General features: G+C 42.5%; 1 protein-coding gene across 1 annotated transcript in view; it reads left to right on the forward strand.

Moving 5' to 3' along the window:
* The first annotated feature begins 1,370 nt into the window (after positions 1-1,370).
* Abcc2 (ATP binding cassette subfamily C member 2) overlaps positions 1,371-10,557 on the forward strand; it is a 56,687-nt gene continuing 47,500 nt past the window's right edge. The window contains exons 1-2 of the mRNA XM_021205166.2: positions 1,371-1,597; positions 3,190-3,363. Coding sequence (XP_021060825.1) covers positions 1,568-1,597; positions 3,190-3,363 — 204 coding nt within the window. The 5' untranslated portion in view covers positions 1,371-1,567. The remainder of the gene's footprint in view (positions 1,598-3,189; positions 3,364-10,557) is intronic.

The raw sequence follows: 10,557 nt of genomic DNA on the forward strand, positions 1-10,557 counted from the left end.
GGTAAGAGCACCCGACTGCTCTTCTGAAGGTCTGGAGTTCAAATCCCAGCAACCACATGGTGGCTCATAACCATCCGTAACAAGATCTGACTCCCTTTCTGGAGTGTCTGAAGACAGCTACAGTGTACTTACATAAATAAAGTCTTTTTTAAAAAAAAGTTTCTGTTTTTTGATGTTATATTTCGCTAGCAGAAAATGAAAATGTGATGTGCTGAATATCCTCAGCTCTCCTTTTAATTAGAACAACCTGAGTGAAGACGTGCCTGCTGACATGGTAAACACCACAGACTGGAGGATTATGTAGAACTGGTTTTGCAATCAACACAAACACAAGTTTAATTCTGAAGCTGAATAGCAAAACTCATTTGTAATGTCTTATTTGAATAAACAAGAATATAAGCCAGGCGTGGTGGTGCTCAAAAGACACAGGCAGGCAGATCTCTGTGAGTCCCAGCCCAGCCTGACCTACAAAATGAGTTCCAGGGTTCCACATTGAGATCCTGTTCCCAAAACAAAGCAAACAAACAAAAAAAAAAACAAGATAAATAAAGAATATATGAAGTTGTTTCTCTTACCAACAAAACAGCATGTCTTTACTGGAGAGAGAGGAGCTATGCACAATTGGCATAAAATTTCAGTTTTGCAAGATAAAAAGTTCTAGAAATTGGTTAACAATATAAGTCCACTTAGCACTGCTGAATTATATACTTAGAACTCGTCAAGATAATACATTTTATGTTATGCACCTTTAAATGCTACTACACAAATAATACTTGATAATTATGAAGAAACAAAAATACGATAGAAAATAAAAAGAACTACCTAATCCTGCCAATAAGGCTAACATTTTATTGCTCGAATTATGTTCATTGGTTCACAATGCTTTTGCTCTTTTATATAACTTGACCTTTTCAAACAAAGTTTATATTACTTTAAACCATGTTTTATGTTTATTATAAGTTCTTCATCAGAGACTCAGAGGAGGTGCATGCCTTTAATCCCAGGACTTTGGAGGCATTGGCAGGTGGATCTCTGTGAGTTTGAGGCCAGCCTGGTCTACAGAGTGAGTTCCAGGACAGCGAGTGCCACACAGAGAAACCTGGTCTCAAACAAGACAAAATAAAAATCAGAGGTACGGGTATTTAATACCTCTGAGAATTCTTAACTGAGTTCAAACTGAAGTGAAACCCCACGTGCAGGGATGCATAGGTCACTCTCTGTCATTTTGTGTACTGGACTTCCGACCTGCCAACTGCATTAATGTCTCTGATTGGTTCTTTCTAGATTTGGTCACACTACAGGGGTGGGGCTTTGGAGAAGTGATAAGCCTCCCTGTGCCTGATGACTCCCAGTCACATGTCTCCTCCCTGGGATGCCATAACATACACTTAGCAAAGTTAACTATTAAGTTGTCAGGATGAAAGGTCGGGAGGCTTGCCTTTAACTGGGCAGTGAGGATGGGGAAAGCACATTGCTCCTTAGCATCTGCTTCCCTTGAGGCAAAAAGTAAAGAAGAAACAAGACCATCATAGAAAGTCATTGTAACAGAAGTGCCCTGGAAATCACGATGGACGAATTCTGCCACTCTACTTTTTGGGTGAGAAATTACATTGATTCTCATGGTTTCCTCTTCTCAAACTCAGGCAAGCATGACTATCAGTACGAACCAGTAAATTTAGAGGTTTATTTGGCCTAAAGTTCTGTTTTTTAAGGAAAAAAAGTTTAATTTAGCCACATGATTATAACATGTGGGAAAGGCATTCCATTTTTTTTCTTTAGCATTTTCTTAGTGCACTTCAGATGACTTTCTCAGACTAGCTGCAGAAGAGCCTTTTATCAGAGAAATAAAGAAAAATGTACTCTCTCCAGTCCTAGGAAGGGAATTGTTAAATCAGACTTTGTAGGGTATGAGGAAAAGAGAAGGCATATGTCTGCGCTTTTGGGTGATGTACTGATGTAATTAGTGACCTTCCATAATGTTGAGAGGAGCAGAAAAGACATTTGATAGTCCTTAATGTGTTAGGAAGAACTTAAGCCCCCAAGCCTTCATGGCTAAGACATGAAGACTATTAGAAGGTAGCTAATCATCTCTTGAGAATCCCATTTGAAGGCTGGGTATGGTGGGCATGGTGGCACACACCTTTAATCCCAACACTTGGGAGACAGAAACAGACAGATCTGTGTGTGTTTAAAACCAACTTGGTCTGTGAGGAAAATTTTAGGACAGCCAAGGCTGTTACACAGAAAGAGAGAGAGAGAGAGAGAGAGAGAGAGAGAGAGAGAGAGAGAGAGAGAGAGAGAGAAGAACAAAAAGAGACAGAGAGGGAGACAGACAGAGAGACAGAGACAGAGATGCAGACAGAAAGACAGAGAGACAGAGAGAAACAAAGATAGAAAGACAGAGACAGACAGAGATAAAAAGAGAGACAGAGAGATACAGAAAGACACACATAGAGAGAATTTCTTTTTAGAATTCTACAAATCATCTTGTCTGACACTTTGACCTTTCCTTTAGAACATCAGTACCAATAGATCTGTTTAAAAGTATCAATGGAAAAAGAAAATCTACCTTTGTCTGATCCTGATACAGGAACTGCTACGTCCACACAACTCCGTCTCCAAGGACTCTTTATTACATGAAACTCTTGTTTAAAACATGTTTCCTGTCCAACAGTGCATTGTTATCTCGGCACTGAAATGTACCAGGTCCTCTTGGTTTTTATATGAGCCTTCTTAGTCATAATAGGCTAACGTCATAGCATGTCTAACCATTCTGTCTGGTGTCTGCAGGTGTTCAAATAGTGCTAGAAACCACATAGCATGCTCTTAGCTCTGGGAAACGACTTTCCCTTTTGGAGAGAGGAATACTCTTTCTTCTTTCTATAATTTGGAAAATATTTTAGTAAGTTTTATGCAGAATAGACAGTGTAGACATTCACTTAAAATCACATGAAGATACATTTTGAGAGGAGGAAAGCCACTACATGTCATTAAATGGTGGATGTGTTCTAGTGTAATATATTGTATTAATGATGAGCCTGAAAATACACATAGTTATAAAGTAAAGCTTGTTATTGTTATAAATGTGAAGTTGAATTCAAGTTGATTGAAAGCATTTGGAGAATGTTGGGAGAATGGGGTGTCTTTTAAAAGTATGTACCCACCAGTCTTTCCTTTTTGGTCCCCCAGAATCTCTCATTATTGAATAGTCCAGAAGCTGACCTGCCTCTTTGTTTTGAGCAAACTGTTCTTGTGTGGATTCCCTTGGGCTTTCTTTGGCTCTTGGCCCCTTGGCAACTTTACAGTATATACAGATCCAGGACCAAGAGATCTTCTATAACCAAATTCTACCTTGCCAAGCAGGTACAGTAACTCCACTGTTTTCAAACTCTAAGTCCTTGGTGTAGTGGTGGGCTATTTTCTTTGGGGTTAGTGTCCTTGTCTTAGTCTCTAACCAGTTCGCTAGTTAGTTAATCTTGCTTCAAGTAGGGCCATGCTATAGTCCTGCCTATGTCTCACCGGCCAGATTTCTTAGCCAAAGTAGCTTTGGTTTTTGTATGAGAAGAGTGACCCTGAATTCTTGTGGATACTAAGTTCTCTGAGCACAAACGAGGGGGTCAAAATTAGCGTCATCTTTTATGGATTTGAGGTGTGAACCTCTTTAAACTGCTCTAATAAATCAAAAGGCTGCTATCCAGTCGGCACCTACACCGAGATGCAAACAAATTATATAGCATATCTTTTGCCCCAGTGCCCAACAGTCACTTACTTCTCAAAACTTAGCCCTAAAATGAGGGTTTTACATTTTTCCAAAGTCTTTCATCAGTTAGGACGAACACTCATGGTGGAAAGAAGGGTTAGTATGCACGGTGACCAGTCACAGCAGGGAAGGGATGGGAAGACCACGGGGTATAGCAGAGATCCCCAGAGAGTGAAAGAAGTGGATCTCAGCCAGCTCTAGTAACCAACGAGGTGGGCGGTCTGGCGATACTGTGAAATCACCTTATAAAAGCTACCATCTGCTTCCTCTACTGCCTTTCATCACTTCTTCTGTCTATCCTCTTTTTAGATTAGAGGCTTTTAGAGTTTCTTGTTTGATGAATTTATGTACCTGTGGCCAATTGTTATCTTGGGATTTAGAGGTGACAACAATAGGAGTGACTTGAATTCTGGGATGGAGGTGGGGCTGGGAGCTGCAGGCTTGGGGGTGGTAGCTGGGGTTCCGGAGCTGGGAGTGGGTTTTTGTCAAACTTTCAAAAGGAAAAGAGTCCTCTTTGAGAGTTTCAGCAGGGTCACTGTCCCTTTGCCAGTTTAGGTGCCCAGCGCAGTGCTTTGTCACCCATCTCCATGTTGGTTCAATGTTGGTATCAAATGCAACCTTACTATGCTGTCCGCGTCAAGCTTGTGTTAGACAATATCTGGCTTCATGCTTTAGTATCTTTGTAGTTGTTGTCAGTTAATTCAGGAGGTTTCTTCTGTTTTTCTTGAGTTTCCAAGGAGAGAGTAGGCAGTGTGCAAATCAGACTCCAATCCTACTAAGATCTGTAAGTTTTTAAAATCTACTTTTTGAGATATGGTTCATGTACAATATAATTTTCCCACGTAAATACAATTGAGGGTGGGTTTTTTTTGTTGTTGGGTTTTTTTGGTGTGGGGTGTTTTTGTTCTTTTTTTTTTTGATTCATAACTTTATAGAATTTCTATTTACTTGAGATTTTTTTAGATGTTTTGTTTTTTATTTTCTTTTTTTATTATTATTTTCTTTATTTACATTTCAAATGCTATCCCGAAAGTTCCCTATACCCCCTGCCCCTGCTCCCCTACCCACCCACTTCCACAGATTTGTACAGTTCTTGCCATGGTCCACCTTAAAACAGTTCTAGCCACTTGAGGAGAAAGAAATCCTTTAGTCTCTGTTTCTCTTACCTCTCTGTGAACCTAATTTCCTCATTGTCTCTGGTGTATGAAGGGAACTGTGTGGTACACAGTCTTTCAAGATTGGTTTTTCAGCTGGGTGTGGTGGCGCATGCCTTTAATCCCAGCACTCAGGAGACAGAGACAGGCAGATTTCTGAGTTCGAGGTCAGCTTGGTCTACAAAAGTGAGTTCTCACGTCTGTCTTAGAATATTAATTTTAAAGTTCTCTTCACTTACTATTTGTCATGTGTTTGGCCCCATAATCAATTGTTCTATTTAATTATCTCATCGTCCATCTTCTTAGTTTACGTTGCTTTTCTCTAGCTCCTAGCAATTCATTTGCATCTAAGAATAGATAAAAGTCTTAATTAACATAGCTAGTCGGAGTACACCTCTCCTCTCCTCTTGTGTTGGTTTCCACGACTGGCCTCTCCTTGACATGAAGCCTATCATCGAACTGAGTCCTGGACAGCTGTCTGGTGGCCTTGCCAGTTCCCCTGGAGGTTGGGGGTGGGGGGGGGGGAGACACGGCTTAGACTGCACCTCTCTACCCCACCCATAGAAATTGGGATGGATTTACCCTGGGTACCAGAGGTGCTATGACTACCTTCTAGGTCTGCACAGGAGAGCGTCCACATGCTTTAGAGAGCACTCACTTCTCTTGCATTAGTGGTTGGTTTGTTTAGTGGAGTCTGCAGTCATGGAGTGGGCATGTGGAAAGAAGAGTCAGTTGGTGTAAGTAAACCAGTTATTGTTGTGTTTTGTAAATGTGGTATGTTGCAGTGGGAGGGAGCATCTTGGAGGGGGCCCCCGCCAAGGTGTCCCCTGAACAATCGAGCCATGTGACAGACCTAGTGTGAAGGTTTATTGGCGGGAAGGGAAAGAGGTAGGGGCTGAGAATGGAGAGGGACAGAGAAGGACAGAAAGAGATAGGAGAGAGGAAGGAAGAGAGAGGAAGAGGCAGAGGCTGGCTGGGAACATGGGAGGCAGGAGAGGAGGGAGGGAGGGAAGGAGGGAGGGAGGGAGGATAGGAAGGAAGAAGGGAGGGAGGGAAGGAAGGAGAAAAGGGGAAGAGGAGGGAGGGAAGGAGAAGAAGGGAAGGGGAGGGAGAGAGAGAGAGAGAGAGAGAGAGAGAGAGAGAGAGAGAGAGAGAGAGAGGTTAAGTAGTCCTTTTAAGCCAGCAGGCAGAGAAGCAAGCTGTTGCTAGGTAGCTGTTGAGCAAGCCTAGAGGAACTGCTAACATCTCCCTTGTGAGAGATGGAAATGTCGGTCCTTACTCTATCTTTCCTTTTTGCTTCTTAGTGGACACGATGTAAACAGATTTGTTCTACCAGGTGCTCCTACCGCATGGTCTCTGTTGCTACCAGCCCAAATACATGACCATGAACTGAAAGCATGAACCAAGATAGCCGTTCATCTCGTAAGATACTTGTCTTAGGTACTTTTTCATGGTGGTAAAAAACTGACTAATGTACAGGCAGAGCTGACTGCAAAGAATGCGTTTATACCAGTTAAGGCTTGCACCACATCATTTCTGTTGAATTAGTCATTAAGCAATATATTATTATATGTAACAGGAGGCCCAGAAACGCCAACAGGTGGCTGGTTGGTTTTATCTTTTCTCTAGTAACCTCACATACCATGCTTATCACTTAAGCTGGTGTAGGATTGTAAAATGGCTACAGTTGCTCCGTGAAAACCATCAAGTCTGTATCCAGAGGCAAGTAAAGGTGTCAGGAACTCTTATGCACTATTGAAAACATTACTGAGATTGTGGTTCACGTGCTAAAAAAGTCAATAATTAAGGTGTGAAATTCTATGACTTTTAGAGGACTTCCAAAATTATGTGACCACCACTACTGTCTAATTCCAGGACAGTTCACTGCTCTAAGCCCAACCCTGAACCCAAGCAATAACCATTTATTTCTTCTCCAGGCCCACCTCGCCCCATGTCCCCGGTAACTGCTAACCTGTTTTCTGTCTATAGAATTATCCTACTCAGCACATTTCAAAATATGTCTAATAGTTTACTTAGCAAAGTATTTTTCGGCTTATCTATGATCAGGCATGAATTAGTTTTAAACTTCTTTTTAGGCTTATTTTTCTTATCGTTAACGTAACGCAAGGATGCTACTCATTAACACTAATATGCTGCAACCTCTTTAGCATCCCCATGGAAACTTAAGCAGCCTCTTCCTGCTCTCTCCTGTCCTAGCCCCTGGCAACTACACAGCTACATCCAGTCTCCAAATGTACTTGGTTTGGCTATTCCATATGTAAATGTGTTATATATCTATGCCACTTAGACTATGTGCCCCTGTGTATATAACTTCTTTCATATAGCATAGCGTTTTAAACATGTACTTATGTTATATATCAACATTTTATTTGTTCATGACTGGAAAATGTTATATGGCTAGACCACCTCTTGTTTTATCTATTCATCAGTTGATAGTAGACATGTGGGATATTTTCACTTTTGTCTATATGAAATGATGCTGTTAGGAACATACATGTGCATTGTATCTTTAGTGGACACAGGTTTCCAATATTTTAGGTACATCCTTAGAAACAGACTTGCTGGGTCTCCTGCGACTCTGCCTCACTCCCTTGAGAAGGGTCTCTCAGAGCAGCAGGGTTAGGTTGGCAGCCCGAAGCCCTCAGCAGTCCTCTGGCTTCTCCCCACTCCCATGCCCACCACCAGCAGTGGGCTTACAGGCCCCCAGAGTGCACTGAGGCTGTGCTTGACTTTTTGCCTGTGTTAAGATTTGAACTCAGGACCTTATGCTGGCACAGCACGTGCTGTTACCTGCTGAAGCAGCCTCCTTACTATAGTATCCATTTGAATATCCCTAATGATTAATGATACCGCATATCTTTTCATACATTCCCTTCTGTCTGCCTAATTCCTTTGGAGAACTACCTGTCCAATCCTTTAAAAAGTAGGCTGGGTTTTTTGTTGAGTTCTTTGAGCTATAGCTATAGACAACACTTGGATCAGTGAGGAAAACCTTTCTCAGAATCCCCCAGCAAACTACCTTCGATTGCTAGGTTAATGCCAGTTTGATACAGCTAGAGTCACTGGAAAGGAGGAAGCCACTATTAAGAAAATCTCTCCATAAGATCCAGCTGTAGGGAAGCCTTTAGGGAATTTTCTTAATTAGTGATTGATTGGGGAGGGCCCAGCCCAGTGTGGGTGGTGCCATCCATGGACTGGTGGTCCTGGGTTCTGTAAGGAGGTAGGCTGAGCACGCCAGTAAGCAGCATCCCGCCATAATCTCTGTATCAGCTCCTGTCTCCAGGTTCCTGACTTGCTTGAGTTCCTGTCCTGACTTCCTTCAGTGATAGACTATGATGTAGAAGTGTAAACCAAATAGACCCTTTTGTCATCAAGTTGCTTCTGGTCATAGTGTTTCATCCCAACAACAGAAACTCTACATAGAACACTGCCTCTACTTATTTTTGGCTACAATTGAGGCACGGTGCACATAGCTAAAACAGTTACAAGGTCAAGGGACCATCATGATTGGTTTTGATTTACCTCATGAAGTTGGAGAAGGGTTCTGGTTCCACGGAGTATGTGGTTCAGCTAAGTAGAGTGTGTTTCACAAAACAGGGGTGTTGTTGAGAACACAAGAGTAGCTTTCAGTAGGCAACTCCACAGTTCCAACAGGAAACGGATAACTGAGGCAAAACAAGAAATTTTGAGGAGGCTGTGTTTCTGAAGGCATCTGGGCTTAGCATCTGTAAGATGAGACCACCACTGTAGGCTTCAAGAAATGAGGCATAAGATGGCCCTTGTAGGACAGGCAGAGATACCAGCGTAGCAACAATGAGTCTAACTTAGATTTAATGCTGCCTTTTTTAAAACATTATTTTTGTTGACTTTTTGTGAATTTCACATCATGTACCCGGATACTGTTCATTTTCCAGTCCTTCCATATCTGCCCTCTACCTTTGTAACTTTCCCTATCCCCTAAATAAAAAATAAATAAATAAAGACCAGAAAAAAAAAATCTTGCTGTGGAAGCTGCAGTGTGTCATAATGTGTTATCACACAGTGTGCCTTTCTGTCCACACATCTTTATTTGCAAATGTTCATTGCAGTTCATTGGTCTGGTTCAAGGCCTCTGGCTTCTACTACACCATCAATACTGGACTCTCACCAAGACTCCTCTCAGATATCCTATTGATCTCTGAGTCACAGAGACCCTGCAGCTTTGGTTTCTATAGGACCGGCCCCTTCACATGCTCCAGCAACTCATAGATGGGTTAGATGTTAGGGTGGGTCAACTCAAACAAAGCCCTGGATCTGGGCCTGGCTGGTAGCTGAGTTGGTCAACTTACCGGCTCTCCTGTGCCCACACCACCAAGGTCAGTTTCCCCTAGCTGCTCAGGTGAGGGGTGGGGTCAGCTCAGCAGGGCCCTAGGACATCAACATGGCTTCAGACAGCAGCTCAGACAGCCTGGATACCCTTTGGTGATAATATATGCAACAAATATCCACACAGATCCCTGCTGCCTTAAGGCCATGGACCCAGACTGCAGGGGAAGAGTCAGGCGGCAGCACAGGGCTCTCACATCAGACCTCCATGCTATCCTATCTCCAGTTCTGCCTTTCTTCACAGTGCACTAACTGCTCCCTCTGCTTCTCTTTCTCTCCCATCAGTACTTGCTCATGTGGTTACACCCAGCCACCTTCGACCTGAGGCAGCAGGTGGTCCTCTGACTGTCTCTCAATGCCACCTTTTTAAGGTGTATTTTGGGCTTTGGTTTCTCTGCTATTTATCTGCCCGTCTTAGTTAGGGTTTTGTAAAGAGACACCATGACCAAGGCAACTCTTATAAAGGACAACATATAATTGGGGTTGGCTCACAGGTTCAGAATTTCAGTCCATTATCATCAAGGCAGGAACATGGCAGCATCCAGGCAGGCATGGTGCAGGAATAGCTGAGAGTTCTACATCTTGTTCTGAGGGCAAACAGGAGAAGACTGGCTTCCAGACAGCTAGAGTGAGGGTCTTAAAGCCTGTACCCACAGTGACACACCTACTCCAACAAGGCCACACCTCCTAGTAGTGCCACTCCCTGGGCTGAGCATATACAAACAAACCATCACAAGGAATAAGTCTCAGAAACTGAAAATATTCTAGGCCTCGCTAAGACTGTATGGAGTCTAGAAGCTTCCAGGACTAGACCAAATTTAGCTGGCAGAAGCAGTGAGCCTCCAAGGAGACAACTAAAGGCAAATAAAAGTTACTTTTACAAGTGAAGGATGCATGTGTACATTTGTATTTGTGCTTGAATTTGTATAAATATGCACATACACTTCACTATTGAAAATAAGGCCACAATTAGCTTTTTAATTATATATGTGTGAGGCAGAACAGGTGGTGGAAGGGAAGATGATAGTAGAAAAGGTTCTCATTTGGAGACAAGGATACTAGTATAACTTCCCGAAATATAATTGATGCTAGGTGGAGCTCTAGTACAATGTGGAAAAATTGGGGGGCGGGACATGAGGATTCCCTAGGTAAAATAACTGTAATTGCTTGCAATATCAACTGCAATATCAACTTCAAAGGTTCTGTGATGTCAAGGCAAGAGTCCATAATCAAAGAAAGGGAGGGGCATCAAACAGT

Source organism: Mus pahari, chromosome 1 (assembly GCF_900095145.1).
Source record: "Mus pahari chromosome 1, PAHARI_EIJ_v1.1, whole genome shotgun sequence".
Taxonomy (NCBI): domain Eukaryota; kingdom Metazoa; phylum Chordata; class Mammalia; order Rodentia; family Muridae; genus Mus; species Mus pahari.